Raw genomic sequence first — 17,668 nt, forward strand, 5'->3', positions numbered from 1 at the left:
GGCGTCTCAGTGCGGCGGCTGCTTTGCATCAGGCCGTGAGTTCAGAGATGAGCCTTGTTGTCCCGGTGGTCGGGGTGAGGCCGATGAGGAGACGAACAATGGCTGGGCCCATGCATGTGGAGGGCGGCAGTGACTGACACAAGCCACTGACGCTCCAAAGAATGCCTGGAGGCGAGCCAGTGCTGTGGACCACACCGCTGCCGCCGCCGCCCCCATTTCCCATGGTGCCCCGAGCCTGCTGGGACGATACCTTCAAAGACGGCCCCCCGAGCGTCAGAAGGACTGCAAACGGAGCTGTGTACTGTGAGACGTGGACTTGAGACAGGAAGAGGAACGACAATTAGACATCAGCCAACCCACCCAACCTCAACTACACAGCATGGCTACAGCAAGCAGCTCAGGGCAGAGCGCATTCGGGCTCGGGAGGAAAAAGAAGAACCCTGGAGTCATGGATCAGATTAGCAAATTCTTTGGGGGAGACAAAAAGAAGAGGAGCAAGGTGAGCATCGGGATTTCTAATTTTTCAGATTATCTTTAAACTTTAGAGTTTAAAGTCAAATCATTTTTGTTAATAATGTTTGCTTCCAGTGCTGGGTTCTGTAGCATAAGCCTGCAACTCTGGTCAAATCATAATCAGAGTTACTGAATTTAAATAGAAATTACACATTTTCAATTAAGAGTTTGGTACCTGACGGACATTTTTCTGAAGTTGATGGTTCACTTCCCCCAGTCAGAAACTCTTTATTCTCTTAACAGGCTGCTTTTATACAAAACTAATTTCAAGTTGGACACCAATTTGTAGATTGATTGAAAGATACTTCTTTATTTCACAATTTAATGAAGGAACAAATTAATTTGGACTGAATCGTCGTTACTTCCAGCGTTTAAACCTTCCCCAACATTTGAAATTTAATGAGCAACCAAGTCTACAAAATCTCAGATAAAGCCTCTTTTAAGCTTGAACAATGGGTGAGAGAGGCCCTCAGGAGCCACAGCTGCTCTCTACTCCGACCCTCATGCCTGTTTTTCTGAGTAGATGCAGAATGTCAGACTCACACTTTAATGCACTTGACTGTTTGTCCTGGAAAATATTGTTACAGGATTATACCTTCAGCTTTATTTCTGCGTATTCACACTGATGAAAACTGCATGTGTGCATCGTGTCACACTGAGCGACAGTGTCAGCCTGCTACACCTGATTAATCTGATAAATGTAGCTTCACACTGCTGCTTCATGATTTCTCTCTTTCTCGTACTCTGTGGTGTGAAGCCTACTTCACATAAGCGTCACTCTCACCTGGTGAGACCAAACAACCCGTAAGACCTTCAGAAATTGCTATAATCATTGTAATTATTATATCACGAGGCTTGGAGGGTGAAGGGAGGATTAACTCTCAGGAAAGAGCTTCGAGCTACCGAGCTCTTTTTTATGCTGGTGTATTATATGGAGCCTGAAAGTTGAAAAGTAAAAACCTGATTCTTATTTATCTGATTTCTGTTTGATTTCACAGTCGAATTATTTGAGTTTGTGATGTTTTGTACGACGTTAACATCGTTTGTAAGATGGACGATGCGTCTCCACTTCCTCCCGTTGTACAAAGATTTAAGCCAAATATGTGCGATGCCATCTTGCACTTTTGACGCTATTTTGACGCCAATCACAAGTCAGTTGTCAATCATGACTTTTCACTGTGTTTCTATAGCATCAAATAACTAAGAACAAACTTACTGGGAAATAAACACTTGAACAAACATCAGTGTGATAAAAACGACCTTCAATGAGAGATCGTTGACAAAATGTCCCATCTGCTAACATGGAGGAGGCAGGGTTTATGACATGTACTGCAGCCAGCCACCAGGGGGCAATCAAGATGGCTTGGCTTCATATTTGCGTGTCTGTCATGTCGTCCATCTTCACACGCAGTCTGTGGTGAACATGTACTTGATCTCTGATCCTCACAGGGGTCGTTCCGGGGTCACCTGGCCTCCTCGCCCCAACAATCCTCCTCTCGCCGCCGGACCAATGAAAACGCTGTGGTGCATTTCTTCAGGAGCATTGTAAGTGTGGATTTCTTTGGATTTGCGTTAATGGATATTACATAATAGCTCATTTTAACAGTTTACAAACATTTAACCATGTACATGAAGTCATTTTGTGGCGTCATGCTCACATCCTGAAGTTTACTGTGCCGTCAGTCACTGTGTCGCTTGGTGTTTTTCAGGTTTCCTCTCCTCGTCCTAAATCCAAGGTGAGTCTCATTTTTCACAGTATCTGTTTGGTTGATCGGTCCAGAGGCGGGGTCACGACACAGAGATCCTTATATTCATACATGACTTCCTGGTCTATACTAATGTTCCTCGTTAGAAGACGTTCTGTTTTAGAGGTTTCCTGTTTCCGGTTTACTTGTTAAACCAATGATTTGAAAATTTGAGATTTTGGTGCCATCTAGTGGTGGCATTGAAAGTGACAAGTACTCGTGCTCCCTTGTCCGTTCTTCCACACCAAAACAATGTGAGCGATGCTAAAGATAAAATAACAGGATTGTTAGCCTCCAGATTTCAGGGCAATCCATCCTCAAGTATTGGTTAAGATACGTGACACTGCTAACATGGCTAAAATGCTATGTGTGGTGGTTTGAAATTACATTTAAGCTATAGTTTATATTTTTAATTATATGATTCAATATAATGACGTAATTTTTAAACGAGGGGCCGGGACCCTTCAGTGAGTCACATTGATAATATATCAAATATATCAAATACAGGAGTTGAATACTTTTTACTTTTCTGGTCACCAAGAATTATTCAAATGACTGAAAAGCTTTGGAGCTTCTGCCCTCACAGAGGAAACTGAAATATTTACATGCCTACATACATGTGGTTTCTTTTCAAGATCAACACTGGAAGTTAACACACACTGCTGCTGATCTGATTGTGTCATGTTTGTATCCAGATTGTTGTTGGATGTGTTGAGTCGGAGGCGTCACACGCTCACTGCCCCTCATCTCATCATGTCACTGTATGTTTCTCTTTCATGTCCAGTGGAGAGACGTCTTGGGCTTGGTACGTCATTCAGTCTTTCCTTCTGCAATGGAACAATAGACCGACTTCTGAGTGCACCGCTGTGTGTGTGTGTGTGTGTGTGTGTGTGTGTGTGTGTGTGTGTGTGTGTGTGTGTGTGTGTGTGTGTGTGTGTGTGTGTGTGTGTGTGTGTGTGTGCACAATGATCCCATTTGAATCTGCCCGTAGAGAGAGCTCCTTTGTCTGCAGTGCACCTGTTACCTAACCCTCACTCTTGCTTTGTGTTCGGCTGCTTTCCTCAAAGACAAATATCTTTTTTACACATTTTGGAATCGAGACACTTATTATTCACCACAGGCCATAAAGCCGACAGAAGCTTGAGCGGTGATCGGTCAATCGAAACATAAAGAGATTCATTGATTTCTGCAACCACTGATTATTGGCTTATGAGTAAATTTGATAAATCTTAATCCCCCTCCTTCTTTGCTTGAATCCAGAGCGACTCGCTGCTTCTGGATGACTTTGAAACTGCTCAGCTTTTTATGAACCACAACCGGTAAACATTTTATTTTAGGACCTCTTGGCCTGCACCTCTCTCCTCCTCCTCTCCTCCTCTCTCCTCCTTCTCCTCTTCCTCCTCCTCTCCTGTCCTCCTCCTCCTTCTCCTCCTCCTCTTCTCTTTCACACCTCTAGCCTTCTTTTAACACCTACATCTCCTCTGTGCCGGAGATGACTCACTCATCCATACGTTTTGCCTCCCCACCTCCATGTGAGACATATGTGTCCTCTGACGTCCCCTCACGTCGTCTGTGTCAGTCGGTTCACTGCAGACTTCACCTCGCTCTTGTCGTTTTCCTTCCCCTAAAGGTTGCTGTCGTGTGAATCCGGTCCTGTCACGTGTGCATGTTTTCCTCCTGTCACGTCTCGGTCATGGTTCTTCTCTCTCAGTAACAGACGCAGCTTTCCTTCCCTTCACATCTCGCTGCTGCTGTGGCAGAGAAACCACATACCTGCATCCTTTTAGTTCCATTTTTCATCTTAAAATCTGTAGAAATTTGATTATATCGAATCACAATCGAAAAGACCTTTAAACTTTTGATAACTGTACGATTTCTAGAGGTTATTTTATTACAAAAAAGTCACAGCGATTTGGGTTTAGTGTCCACAGAGGAAATTCAGGAGTTAAAGCATTTTAAAACCCCGTGAAAAAAACTAATTCAATTACTAAAAGGTTGATCCCAATAAAATGGAATAGGGTGGGTAGTTTGAAAAAAGGCAGCCTGGAAATCAGATCCCATTTTTATTAACTTTTTGCAGATTTACAAGATTTAAATTGGATTATCACGGATGTGTGCTGAATTTCTTATATTTTTCAAGGACGTATTATTTGTGGATGTGTGTTTTTTTTGTCCAACAACAGAAAGACTTCTGCTCTCTGTAACCAAACAAGCAAACTTGTTGAATGTGTCTCATCTCGTAAAAAAGAGAAAAAGTCCCATCGATGTAAAATGAATTAAACGTCTGCATAGAAAAGGTCAAACTGCTCCACAGCAGCAAACGTGGTTTCAGGCCTCAGGTCCACATCTGTGCTCACAGACCATCTTTTCCTAGGCCTCGTCGCCACGTGCCGAGAGCGCAAAGTCGCCGGTCAGGAGACGCAGAGACCAAAGCACACTGTCCAGAATCTTCAACCTGGTGAGCTCGCTGCACGTTCACATCTGAATCTCCTTTTTTATATATATATCAATAAAACTGGACCTCATCAGAAATCTTCCCCTGTCTGTGTTTACCCAAATGCAACAGTGATGCTCTCACCAGAGATCAGTGAGTAGTGAATAAATACAGTTTTAGAATGAGCACGTACCTCCGCCAAGGCCGAACATCCCCTTTAATTCAATCAAGCTGCACGAAATTACACAAACTCAAAGATGTCAGTCCCCTAAATGTGGCTGATTGTTTTCATCAAGATCCGTGAATTATCTCAGTGTTAAAGCTGGATCTGTCCCAAAATTTAATGGGTTCTTTGTTAAAGTATACAACGTCCTCCCACCGAGTTTCGTGGAAATCAGTTCAGTTATTTTTGCGTAATCTTGCTCACAAACACACAAACAAACAGACCGGGGTGACAACATAACCTCCTTGGCAGAGGTAATAGAGATTCATCATTTCAGTTGTAATAGTTTTATTCTTTTCATTCATCAAGATGCTTTCACAGCAGCCTGTCATCATAATAGACTAACAAACCAAAGAGCAACATTTTTATAAACCCATCTATTAAATTTCCACACACTCAAATCCATTGATTATTTCCACACACACACACACATCATCTACCTCAACTCCTCTGAGGGTGAATCTTCAGTGTGGATCTCACAAGAAAAACTTGACAATCAAATCGACTTTCATGAAACTACATCCCACAGATTTCTGGTAGCTGCCAGATAGAGAACAGACGTTTTTCATCTTCTTCTTCTTCTTCTTCTCCCCAGGGAGAAACCAAGTCCCGTCCCCCCCCCAAACGCTGGAGCACCATCTTCTAAACTCTCCGCCGAGGACCAGACCACAGACCCAATGCCGACGGGACGAGACGAGGGAGGAGACACAGATCAGCAGGCGGCGGACTCACAACCTCAAGAAACGTTAACTCACTAACACAAAGCTTTTTGTGAATCTCTAGACACTGACACGGTGTAATCTCCACTCTCTGGGGACTGTTATCTTTATAATCCGACTCCTCCTGGATATCTTGTCATTACAATTTGTTTGTCAGAGGCTTAGCGAAGCTTTAACTTCAATATCCGACTGTAAAAATCACCTCTTTTGAGTTTGTTGTTCTGATGGTGCCACTGTCTGCTGTTTGGTTTTCTACTCGTCCCCTGTCGTCTGCATTTTGTACACGAGTGACGTTTTTTTTGTATCTCGCCGCTTCCTCGGTTCTGCTTGTGCTTGACTGACACGCATGTCGCAGGGAAATGCATTTGAAACTGGAAACCTAAAAGATATGTTTTTATATAACAGCTTTGTTTGGAGTTATTAAACATGTACAGTTTGATGCTGTCGAATGAGAAGAATAAAAATGCCCTTTTAAATGCACTGGTAATAACACAAGTGTAAATACAACTGGTCCCATATCGTAGCTTCAGCATCTCATTTATCATTATTATTATTGTACGTTATCTGTTTGCGTCTTAAATTAAGTTTGAGGTTTTAATGTTGTTTGTGTTTTATTTTGAAAGAGGAGGTTTGTTAGAGTCGATGGTCGGATCGTAAGTGGCTCAGTGGTTAAAGGCAGAAGCAGCGAGAGGAGCAGGAGGATGTTGATTTCACATGTTCTGAGGTATAATGGTCATTTTCAGTTGTGTTCATAATGAATTGGATCACTGTTCGTGTTTGTACGCGATGTGTTTGTGAGTTCGCTCTAACTGTGTCGTCCAAAGCTCTGTAAAGTTGTCTTTTTCTGAGGTTGTTGACATGCGTCGCTGCTACAGGAGCAGAAAACTGAGTGTTGTGTTTCCACATTGTGTAAAACTCTTTGGGTTTTAAAATGTTCAACCTAACTGGAAATAAACATCTTTTGTCGTCTCATAGTTCGGAGTCTTTGACAATTCTTTTCACTTCACTACATTTACATTTCTGGGTTTCTGAGGCAATAAGACAGGACTAACTTTTACAAACCCTAAATATTAGTTAGCAGACGTTTGATGCTTTTCTTTGTGTTCAGAGTTTAGTGAACGTCTTCAATGCTTTGAATGCATTAAATAATATTCCCATCCCTTCGATTCAGGTTGGTTACAACCTTTCATGCATGTGGTCAGAGTTGAACAAGAGAGACCTCTGCAGCCCGGCCCCTGCACTGCTGCTGCTGCACTTTGTGCTCGGTCGGTACGAGACAAGTGTTATAGAATGAGTCACAGCATCCAACAATCAAACATCCAAACTTTTTATTAACTTATAAACCAAGATTTTTTTTTCTTTCTTTTACATTAAGTGAGTAGACATCAGTATTGCACTGACATTTTTTTAACCCATGTGTTCTTATCTTCTAATGTAGATCGATGGCAAAAAGAAATGATGTGCAAAATGCAAATTAAAGCAACACTATGCAACATTACAAAAACCAGCGTTTATCTCCAATATTCAGCCATGAAACTTTTAAAATATGAAGAATCCTAAACAGTGTTTGGTGGATTTGGTACAGTGGCTCCCGGCTGGTTCAGGAAGCAGGGGATCATGGGTAATATCCAGCGTTCAGTGGTGTTTTAGTTCAGTGAGCGGGACTAAGACGTCAGAGCCGTTTCTTCTTTACATGAAATCCACGTAATCGCTCGGACACGGAGCCCAACAGTAATAATTAACACGTGGCAGCAGAGGGCGCTGTTGTTAAGTAAAAGTTGCATAGTGTTGCTTTAAAGTTATTTGAGTACATTCACAGCATGGCTTGTTTAAGATGTACAGTTTACAGCATCACTAAACAAGAACTGAGTTTACATGACACTGCACAAATGAAAAGACACCACCTCAATGAAACATGTTTTCTTCAAAATACCCATGACATGAAATTTATGCACATAAAGAAAAAAGGCTTCTCAAAGAAACCGTCAATGATTCGCGTCCGCAGACTTTCAAAGTGATCATGTGATTCATTGTCCTTCACATATGTATTTATCTACATACAGTTTAGGGGCCATAAACATGTTTCACATTGATATTTAGTTTCCGCCAAAGCTCTCACTCGCCTCCTGTTTAAAAACGTGACCCGTGTTCAGATTGTGTGACTGAGTTCTGAGTTGATCCACGATCCCAGGCACGCTGCCCAGCAGTCCACCCATCCCTCCGCTCTCCATCCCCCCGTGAAAATCCACCTCCTCCACCTTCACCTGTCCTCCGGTCAAAAGAAAAGCTTCTCCCTCGTCAAATCCATAACCGTAGCCGTCATCCATATCCGCCGCAGTTGTGCTCGCATTGTTGCCGTTGGCCGAGGAGCTGGAGGCGAGTCTTTCGCACCGAGCCTGATGCCTGAGGAAGCTGTCTCTCCAGATGACTTTCTTGCCACACAGGCCGCACTCGTAGGGCCGCAGCCCTCCGTGGGTCTTAAGGTGCTTGGTCAGATGGTGCTTCATCTTGAAGGACTTTGTGCAAACAGGGCAGCCAAAAGGCCGGAGATTGAGGTGCTGCATCTTCACGTGCCGGTCACGCATACTCTTCAGGGTGTAGGCCTTGCCACAGTGGCAGAAGTGGACTTTTCCTGTGTAGGGGGCGCCGGCGAGGGAGATAGAGGATGATGAAGAGGGGGTTGGAGGTGAGGAGGGTGGAGGGAAAGCAGCAGAGGACGGGGACAGGTGGCGACTGGAGGTGGAGGTCAGTGAGCCACTTTGTCCCGTGCTGGTGGAGGGCCAGTGCCCCTCGGAGGCTGCCGTGGTGAAGTCTGGAGACGCAGGCACTAAAGGCCTCTGGGAAACCTGTCCTGTGCCATCCTCAATCTCATCATACGTGTCTCTGCTGAAGGTCCCTGCTGTGAAACATTCAAAATCCACATCCTCCTCCTCCTCGTCCTCATCCTCGTCTTTGCTGCAGCTGCCGGCCTCTCCTTCCTGAGGCCTGTGCTCTTGATGGGACCAGGGACCCGACTGCCACTGCTGCCGGGCTGAATCCGGACAGGACGGGCCCAGATCTCTATCACCTGATTGGTAAACATGAACACCGGGCAGGTTGGAGGAGTGATCACTTTGCACTTTGTCCTTCATCACGTCCGCACTAGTCTTTACTGAGGCTTGTGCGGCTTCTGCATTCGCATTTGAAACTTGGTGCAGGTCTGCTGGAGAAAACAAATCACATGCAAATCGTTAGATTGTATTTATTCAGATTCTGTACTGAGAAGAAGAGTAGAAGGATTACGTGACCCAACATGAAAGAACAGGCTCGATATAAAGAATTTAACAATATTATTTGGCAAACGTTTTTGTGTGACAGCTTGTTTTTACCAAACTAAGGTTCTACCAAGTATAGATTTGGTATCAGAAGCTAAATTCTTGAGTTATATAAAGTATTTGCTTTCCTGACTGTAGTAAATCAAGTAAGGACATAACATGAATGAATTGTTGTTTATAAATAGAAATCATTGAAAGCAGTAATTAATGTCTCTAGTAAAAGCTAAATCAGGATTCTTTCCTGGCTTGGTCAAAGTAACATGAGGCTTTTATATCTTACCACAATGTCCCATTTGTGCAAAGCTCTCTTTCTCTGCGGCATCGTCTCCTATTCCTTCATCTGCCTCAATCTCTCTCTTCTCATTCTTTCTCTTCTCTTGGTTCTGATCACCATCCCCGCTTCCTCGGTTCCTATCAAGCAGCCGATCGGCACTCGGCGCTGCTCCCCGCTGTTGAAACCTGACTTTCGGCTTTAATGTGTCACCGCTGGCAAACCCCCCGTGATGCCGGCTACTGTGTCCAGGTCCATCATGAGCAAAGTGGCTAGTTTTTGCGTGGCTTGGTACCCATGCCTCCTCGCAGCTGGTGTAATCACTCTCCGTGTAGCCGGGGAACGTGTCCAGTTGAGTGTCAGCTAAGTGCTGGGCTGATGAGGGCCGCGGACGCCCCCATCTAGGGAACTGCTGCGGGCGTCTCCAGGTAGCTAGGGGGGGCAGAGCGTCAGGCTTCCTCTCCCTCCTTCTTCCCTCCCTCTCCAAATTCAAGCAGTCAGTGCTGCTGGGGGATTGCTGTCGCGATGCGGTGCCCTGGTGAGCTGCAGCGGCCTCTCCAGGGGGGACGTCTACTGACACCCGGGGCCTCTTCAAGATCTCAGTGCATTTGTCCACAATGTGCCACATCTGAAGGAAACTGGCCACGGTGACGTAGTTCACAATGTCGTCATGCACGATGCTCAGCTGGCCTGTGTAGGCGGAACTCAGGACACTCTCAAAAGCTACCGGGTCCATAACCGAGGGCAGAGAAACTGTTGTGACATTCTTCAGTAACACCTGTTGGGAGAAAGGAACACAGACACACTGAGGCTCCATCCAGACGACTACGTTGCAGATTTTAAGTTGAAATAATCTGCGTCCGCACAAGCTCCTTATCAGAAACAATCCCCACACATACTAACACATATGAACCAGTGCCTACCTGGTCGTGGAAGTAGGGCGAGGACGCAGCGAGCACACAGCGGTGAGCCCGGAACACCTGACCCTGCACCTGGATGGAGAGGTCGCACAGCCGGCCCTCCTCCCGCTGACGGTTCAGATTGTCCAACACAGCAGCGCGAGCGCCGGGGAAACACACCTGCACGGTCAAACCAGCTGGAGCTGCAGAGGCGCTGCAGGTCGGATCCATGGTCACAGAAGAGCTGCGAGGAACAATACAACAAAATAAAGCTGTTATTTGTGATATTTCATGTCTCTATACACAAGTAGATGTCATTATAGACTTCAGCGTTTCCAAGATTACTTTTTTTACTGCTGCATTTGTTCTTGTGCTTCCTTTTGTTGCTGACTTTTCAGTTTCCTAGCAGGTTATAAATAAATAATCATATGTTCAGCATTTTTTTGTTGTCGTACGAAAGATCAATTCCTTGAAGGGAAACTTGCCTTTTGTATTAAGGAAAGATCTCTGTACAATAAGTGTTGATAATATATATATATATATATATATATATGTGTCATTTTCAAGCTTGGTTTGATTATCCTTGTTTATTGATTCCATCATCATCAATAAGGAAACATATTGTATACCTACACATATTTATATATTTCTTATTTTAGTCTGATATACAACAGATGATACGGTTTATGAAAATGTTTATTCAAGCATCTAATCACATTAGCTTTTATTATTGCTGTTTTTAAGTGATAAATTAAGATAGAATCTTATAAGCAGAATATTCTGTAATGAAAATAACTTTTGATTAAATCTTATAGTTTAATTACTTGTTAAATATTTCTGCTATTAATCCTCGTGTCAAGTACAAACAGCAGCGCTTTGTGTTATGAAGCATTAGCATCTAGCTGATGTTAGCTCGCTACATTTAGCTAGCTGATGTTAGCTCAGTCCAAACCACCATATAAACAAAGATAATTAACAACAATAGCATTATTATCTCGATTCTTCAGTCTGACTTTACACAAATAAAACTTCAATATATGATTCTGGGTTCAGTGCTACACTGTATTCGTTCATGCGTTAGCTTCCGGCTAAAACAGCTAGCTAGCATGCTAACATTAGCTTGGTTCTTTACCTGTGTTGTCCGTACGTAGAGTTTTTGCCTAAATAAGTTGCGTTATTCCTTCCTGAATCCCGCGTGTTTATTCCCCACGAGCGTCATCGCTTGTTTATGTTGTTTTAAAAAAACAAAAAAACAAATCAAGCTAGCAGATGCTAACAGCAGCTTGCCCGTGGGCGTAGCTAGCTGATGCTAGCTGATGCTAGCCGCTTGACAGCGCAGCATCACCGGCCTCACGCGCGACGCGGGTGGGTGTTTTGGTGCGAGGGTTTTTAAAAGGGTCGAGAGACGCCATGACACTGACGAAGTGAACCTGCGGGTCGAAGCTTGCGGGTGTTTTACGAGCGGGTTTCATGGCGCTGCGGGCGGAGACTGCAGGTTTTTTTATTGAGCGTTACGTGATCGGAAACTCATGCGGACTGCGCGCCGCCATGTCGGGCTGACCCCGCCCCAGCGACCCCCCGCAGCCCCCGCAGCTTAAAGACACAGTCCCCCCGCGAGATTCAGTGTGAAATCAGGGGGCTTTTCGGCTTCTATCGGGTTTGTAAAAGAAAAAAAGAAAGAAGGCAGCTTTAAAATCCGCAGCGTCAGCCGCAGCATCTGCCCAGTCAGCCCCGCACAGCCGCGGGGATTTACCGCAGTGCATCTGCAGCGAGCATCCTCCGCACGGAGCCACGGAGGAGCCGCTGTGGCGCAGGAGGACCGCCGCGGACCGAGCGCAGGACTAGCGCACGTCTTTTTCACGTTTCCTCTTCAGTCACTTGAAGCGCGTGGCTCCCGTCCTCACGCACCTTTTTACCTGCAATGCCAACGCGAGGGACGCATCTCTTCTCCGGGGTCGTTAGATAGGTGAGCTTACCAGTGTTTCCACCGGCATCACAGGGGAGGATATCTGGGTTGTCTGTGCTTCGAGGAGGCCTCACATCCAGGACTGTGATTTCTCAATTTATTTTTTGTGCACCATTGCCTGCAAGAGGTAGCAATTCAATCCCCGTGGAGCATGCATGTTATATAAGTATGTGCACTGGCATGTTGTAATGACTGCATTGTAGACGTGCAGGCCAGTGTTTTTGCTGTGTTGCACGTTATATAAACACAATCCAGCTCGTGTTTAGCTTGTCAACATAGAGGGAGAGCAGAGCAATGTGGCCCCTGCAGGCAGATGTAACGATCCCTCTGTGCAGCTCCCATTAGGACCTCAGGGAAGCACATAATCAAATCTCAGGGTGTTGATCTGGGGAGCACTGAGGGCCACCAGCTTCCAGAGATCCAGTCTAGTGATGCTGCTGGAGGATTGAGAGCCGAGAAATACAAGCGCACAGGCTTTCAAATTTTCCCCCATTGTGGGAATAATGGATCATTGTCTTATCTGATCTCATCTTGACTTGAATGCATGAGTCCAGTGGGGGCACATTTATTTTCTGTAATCAGGACGCAGCAATAATCTGTGGTAGTAATATTCTGTTCACATCACAAACACGTTTACGAGGGCGTAGCCTGGGGAAGGACACGTTTATTCTTTTGCACTTAACAATGCATGAGCTGCCAGGCACATACAAGTGAGGCTAGCCTGCACTTTACTGGCCTACAGCTTTTTGAAATTTACAGATAAGCTCCAAAATATAGTTGAAGTTTCAGTCCTTGCAAACGTGGAGGTGCTCTGTGTATAGGTGTCATTTAAAGCTTCAACAACAATCCTCTGGAGCGTCAGTGGTTGTAGTTTTTGAGGATCCTCGTCCAGCGAGAACAACACGGGCCGCTCCTCCAGTGCCATGGCAGCATCACAGCTCCTGCTCCTCTCTCTGCTCTGCACGCTGTTCGGTGAGTTCTTCACAGCCTCCCAGTATTATTTCTACCTCATGCAAACCCAGAGCTGAATAAAAAAGAAATGCACCTCCTTCCTTTCTAAACAGTGCACCAGTGTCATGCGGCCTGCGCAGAGGTGGACTCGGACACCGAGGCAGTGGCAGGCAAGGGCTTCAAGCTGGGCTGCGTCTCCTGCAAGCTGAGGAGCGAGGTGGAGAGTACTTGCGTTATCGAATGGTTCTTCAGACCCAAAGGAGAAGTGGATTTTGTTCACGTGAGTGCACCATTAATTTAACGAGTTGTATTTTCAGTCTGATGCCAGCACTAATGTGGCTCCTTCGCGGAGTTCTAGTCGTCCAAGAATCGTTAAAATAAAACTTGTCCCAGGCTGCATCCCTTTAAGACACGAGCTATATTTATACACTCAAGCTCTCTTCCTTCCTGTGTCTCTCTCACTCACATATACACGCACATATTGTCCTCGATCACATGACAGCATCCAGTGCTGAGGTCGCTGCGAGCAATCGGTTGTGATACTTTTCACTCAGAGATCATTAGAGCTGCAGAGATGACACACGACTGTGTTGACCTTGTGCTGCCTCCTCTGTTCGTCACTGGAGAGCATGTGGGGATCATGTAGCCGAGCACGGTGCACGGTGCAGCACAGCAACATCCAAATACCATATACAGGGCTATTGCAGAACGAACTTGAAAGACACCCATAGATATCAGTTCTCCTAAATATGCCAGATTTTTGTTTTTCATCAAGATCCATGAATTATTCTCTGGGAAATCAGTAAAAACAGTGGTGAAAACACTGACCCATACAGACACATAGTTAATTACGGGATAGTTAATTAAGGATCAGGTCATTTGTATATTTGTTGTTTATTTTTACTTGATGTGGCAGTAAGGATTGATTAACTTTCATGTTTCCAGAGTGGCACGCACACATGTTGCGGCCACTTCCGCTCCCTCCAACTCCGTATCGTATATAGATGGAACGACAATAAATTCTACCTTGAAACTTGACCTGTCATCTATCATGAGACTTCACTGATCCCTGGAGGGGAACTAGACATTTTACAGCAGCTCAGGAAACATTCTGAAGAGGTAGAGAACATAGAATAACAAATACAATGTAAAGAAAGTAAGGCCATCTCATTATATTCACAAGCTATAAATTCGATGATTTGATTTGAGCACTGTGCAAATATGCTGTGTGCGTGCAGTTTTCTGTCACATTAGCCTTTCGATGAACCTTTAGGTCTCTTTGTGTCCCAGATCTACACCTACAGCAGCGGGGTCGCCTCCATCGAGAACGAAGAGTTCATCGATCGCGTGGATTGGAACGGCAGCAGAATGAGCAACGACATCCAGGATGGATCCATATACGTGCTCAACATCACCTTCAACGACACGGGGACCTACCGCTGCTATTTCAACCGCGTCCTCATCTACCCAAACCACGAGTACATCAATATCGTCAGCAAACTGGTCCACCTCAATGTGGTGGCTAAAGGTACGGTGGCAACAGCTTCACTGCGCGGCGTGAGATCTTTTTATGTGAGCACAGATCAAACTGAAAATGGTGGGATTTCCAGCATAGACAGCAAATAAAGACCTCTCGTCGTGCAACATAGAAAGCACGAATACGGGTACCGCCATCTTGCACTTTCTCAGCAAGTCTCGGCCTGTTTTGTATTGCATCAAATAAATAATTAAAACCAAACTTACATCAGTGTGATAAGAAAGACCTAAAATTACAGATTTCCTCTTTGAGAAACAAATCGGTTTAATGCCAAGGTTTTGGTATTTTCTTGAAAAGCTACAAGAGCAGGCTACATTTTGAAATGATGTAACCGATTCATCCCATCCCCTCCCATCGGCCCCCCCCATGAGGCCAAACATGAACGTGTTTCAGACAAATCAGACAAAGCGGATTTCCATCAACTTACCAACACTCCATGTCCCATCTGCTAACACGGAGGAGGCAGGGTTGAAGTAGTGGAGAAAGTCAGCATCAGTGTGGGGGGGTTTATTGTTTAACGTTCGCTCTTCACTAAATAACCAGACCTTCGTTGTGGTGAATGCTAAACACGGGAAGTTCAGCATCTAAAAGCAGGGTTTTCTTTGTCTCGGGTAGATTTGTTTTTACCGGGTCACGTTCGTTGCATCGCTTTAAATATTCTGGAAAGAACGGGTGGCAGGTCGGATGTGAGGTGAAGATGCAGCAGCTTCTGATGATGAGGAGGATGATGATGGTTCACACGACATCCCAGAGGACCCCTGCACAGAATCAAATCAGGAAGGACACAAACGCAGTTGATTGCATCCTTGACCGGACAGTGTTCTTCCAGTGTAAAAGCAATCTGCCACATACCTGCGTCTTCACACTCAGGCCCCTCGCACACTGAAAAGATAAATCATCCATCGTCTGAGGGATGTTTCCTGTTTGATGGAGCATTGTGAGTGTCTGTCTGATGAGTTGATTTCCTGCCGCCTCCTTTGCAGCGACCAGAGGAACAGCTTCCATCGTGTCAGAGGTCATGATGTACGTGACCATCATCGGGCTGCAGGTCTGGCTCCTCATAGAGATGATATACTGCTACAGAAAGATCTCAGCGGCCGGGGAGGAGGCGCTACGAGAAGCAGCGTGAGTATTTTTTACGGAGCTGTCAAAGCCTTGTTACTACAACTTTGGGGATTTTTGGGGGTTTTTAAAGCAAATCTTTCAATAGCATTGAAAACTGTCTGTTAAAGCTAAAGACATGTTTCTGCATTTTGTGTTTTTGAAAAGAGATCCATGTTTTTTCCATTAGCAATAAAACCTAAAGTACAGTATGTGTGGTAGAGCTTAAACAGTAATGTTAACCAAACATTTAATGAAAGATTAACAAAAAGCATAAACATGTACGAGAAGGATTCTTTAAATTTGGATTTCAAGGTGTTGTAACCAAGATGATCTGACAATTTCTATACTGTCAATTTCTTGTGACTTCTCAGCTCCCACGTTTTCTGGTAACGATTATGCTCTCGTGCTTGTTTGTATAGAAACAACACACATCTGGGTGAAAACCTGTGGGATACGTATTCTGCCATATTCTGAATATCTGAACACTGTGAAAAAACGTTTTGCACGATTGAAACAAAGTTGTGAAACCTTGCATAAGGTTTTAACAGGCTGGGAAATTTAAATATGCTTTTCTATTTGAGTTTTCCTTCTTTAAAACCGCAGCTCTCTTTTTACAGGCTTTGCAAAGTGTGTGTTTCCACCTGATTACCTCTTTATTTATGTCCCACTGCTGAACTCACACCTATAATTATACCTTTGTTACATCCTCTCTTCTGTCCTCTGACATACTTATTTACTTCAGGTCATTTACATGTTGTCTGTGTGTTTTCACGTGTGTCTCTTTGTCTGCCATCTCACGCTCCGTCTGTCTCCTTGTCGTGTTTTCATCTTGTCCGTCCCGTCATGTCTTCGTCCTCCCTAGTAAAAACCAAACTACTGTAAGTCAAAAAAAACAAAACAAACAAAGACCTGTCATATCTGTGTTCTTGTATTTTTTACTTTTTTAAAAGCCATGTCACTGTGATGAAGTAAAACATTTATGACTTGTTTTTTTTGTAATTATCTTTCTCCTTCTAGAAATGCTGAATATTTAGCAATAGCCACGGAAGGTAAAGATAACTGTGCCGGGGTGCAGGTTGGAGAATAGCACAGGTATGTGAAAACTCAATATTCAATCAACTCCAAAGTGATAGAGTCTTTGCAACAGTTCTCTTACAATAGTAAAGAGGAGTCCTGGATCCAGTCTTTCATTAAAAGGTTTATATCTCATCCTGGAAAAAACGTTTTGTAGTTTTTCCGTAATCCTGCTCACCAACAAACGGACATGTGCAAAACATAAGTTCCTTGGCGGAGGTAACAAAAAACGATTATGAAACAAGGATTTATTGTTAATGTGCACTTAGTTAATTGTAGTGTACCTAATAAATATTGTATTTTCTAGTATTTATAAATAATAGTGCATTTCAATATGTGACAGTAACATTTTGTTTGTCTTTTCCTTCAGGCCTCTTCCAGACATGAAAACATCCGTCCACCCTCCGACCTGCATGAAGACAAACGGGGGAGAAGCCTCCTCCTCATCGCATCGCTCTATTTTACCTTTTTCCTCTTCACACATCTCAAGCGGATGTGACATTACAAGGGGAGCATGGTACCAGCACTGTAAATAGTCTTCTGCACGCAATAGCATGTCCTGCACTTAAGAGAACCATTATGCATTAATGAGCCACACTGTTAAAAAAGCATATACGACACACTCAGTATTTCTTAAATCATATGTAGTCATCCATTCATAGGAAATGTACGTGGGTCTATGTTGGACTCCGTGGGGTGGATTGTAAACGAAAGGTTTTTACGATATCATCACCACCTGATGTTTAAATAACGAGACTACGTCCGGTGATGTTATTTATAAAATAGAACGTGGTGGATTATGATAGACGGTCTTTCCAGTTGTAAGTTGTACAATGATCCCTTGAGATGTGCTAATAAAATCTGAGAAAACACGAGGTGGAGATGTCATCTGTTGTTCTGTTGATGTGGTTACGGGAA

At 44.2% G+C, this 17,668-nt stretch overlaps 3 protein-coding genes across 8 annotated transcripts; 2 read left to right on the top strand and 1 right to left on the bottom strand.

The window, feature by feature from the left end:
* Nucleotides 1-254: 254 nt before the first annotated feature.
* Nucleotides 255-6,608, top strand: mbpa (myelin basic protein a). Of its 4 annotated transcripts, XM_035182100.2 has the most exons (7): nucleotides 255-499; nucleotides 1,963-2,058; nucleotides 2,223-2,249; nucleotides 3,043-3,063; nucleotides 4,633-4,716; nucleotides 4,825-4,845; nucleotides 5,511-6,608. In XM_035182100.2, the coding sequence occupies exons 1-6, from the start codon at nucleotides 380-382 to the stop codon at nucleotides 4,825-4,827; spliced, it is 351 nt and encodes a 116-aa protein (XP_035037991.1). In that variant the 5' UTR covers nucleotides 255-379; the 3' UTR covers nucleotides 4,828-4,845; nucleotides 5,511-6,608. The 4 variants fall into 4 exon arrangements, with proteins under 4 accessions (XP_035037991.1, XP_035037989.1, XP_035037992.1 ...); XM_035182098.2 differs by lacking the exon at nucleotides 4,825-4,845; XM_035182101.2 differs by lacking the exon at nucleotides 3,043-3,063.
* A 339-nt stretch (nucleotides 6,609-6,947) lies between these two features.
* Nucleotides 6,948-11,691, bottom strand: zbtb22a (zinc finger and BTB domain containing 22a). Of its 2 annotated transcripts, none has more exons than XM_035182094.2 (4): nucleotides 11,251-11,691; nucleotides 10,143-10,362; nucleotides 9,229-9,997; nucleotides 6,948-8,833 (listed from the first exon to the last, which is right to left on the bottom strand). In XM_035182094.2, the coding sequence occupies exons 2-4, from the start codon at nucleotides 10,347-10,349 to the stop codon at nucleotides 7,731-7,733; spliced, it is 2,079 nt and encodes a 692-aa protein (XP_035037985.2). In that variant the 5' UTR covers nucleotides 10,350-10,362; nucleotides 11,251-11,691; the 3' UTR covers nucleotides 6,948-7,730. The 2 variants fall into 2 exon arrangements, with proteins under 2 accessions (XP_035037985.2, XP_035037983.2); XM_035182092.2 differs by having other exon boundaries at nucleotides 6,948-8,836; nucleotides 11,251-11,690.
* Nucleotides 11,692-11,771: 80 nt separating this feature from the next.
* Nucleotides 11,772-17,622, top strand: scn1bb (sodium channel, voltage-gated, type I, beta b). Of its 2 annotated transcripts, XM_035182097.2 has the most exons (7): nucleotides 11,772-12,084; nucleotides 12,906-13,056; nucleotides 13,149-13,315; nucleotides 14,326-14,563; nucleotides 15,556-15,697; nucleotides 16,694-16,768; nucleotides 17,121-17,622. In XM_035182097.2, exons 2-6 carry the CDS (start codon nucleotides 13,008-13,010, stop codon nucleotides 16,761-16,763), a joined length of 666 nt encoding a protein of 221 aa, XP_035037988.1. In that variant the 5' UTR covers nucleotides 11,772-12,084; nucleotides 12,906-13,007; the 3' UTR covers nucleotides 16,764-16,768; nucleotides 17,121-17,622. The 2 variants fall into 2 exon arrangements, with proteins under 2 accessions (XP_035037988.1, XP_035037987.1); XM_035182096.2 differs by having other exon boundaries at nucleotides 11,826-13,056.
* Nucleotides 17,623-17,668: the final 46 nt, after the last annotated feature.

Source organism: Hippoglossus stenolepis, chromosome 17 (assembly GCF_022539355.2).
Source record: "Hippoglossus stenolepis isolate QCI-W04-F060 chromosome 17, HSTE1.2, whole genome shotgun sequence".
Taxonomy (NCBI): domain Eukaryota; kingdom Metazoa; phylum Chordata; class Actinopteri; order Pleuronectiformes; family Pleuronectidae; genus Hippoglossus; species Hippoglossus stenolepis.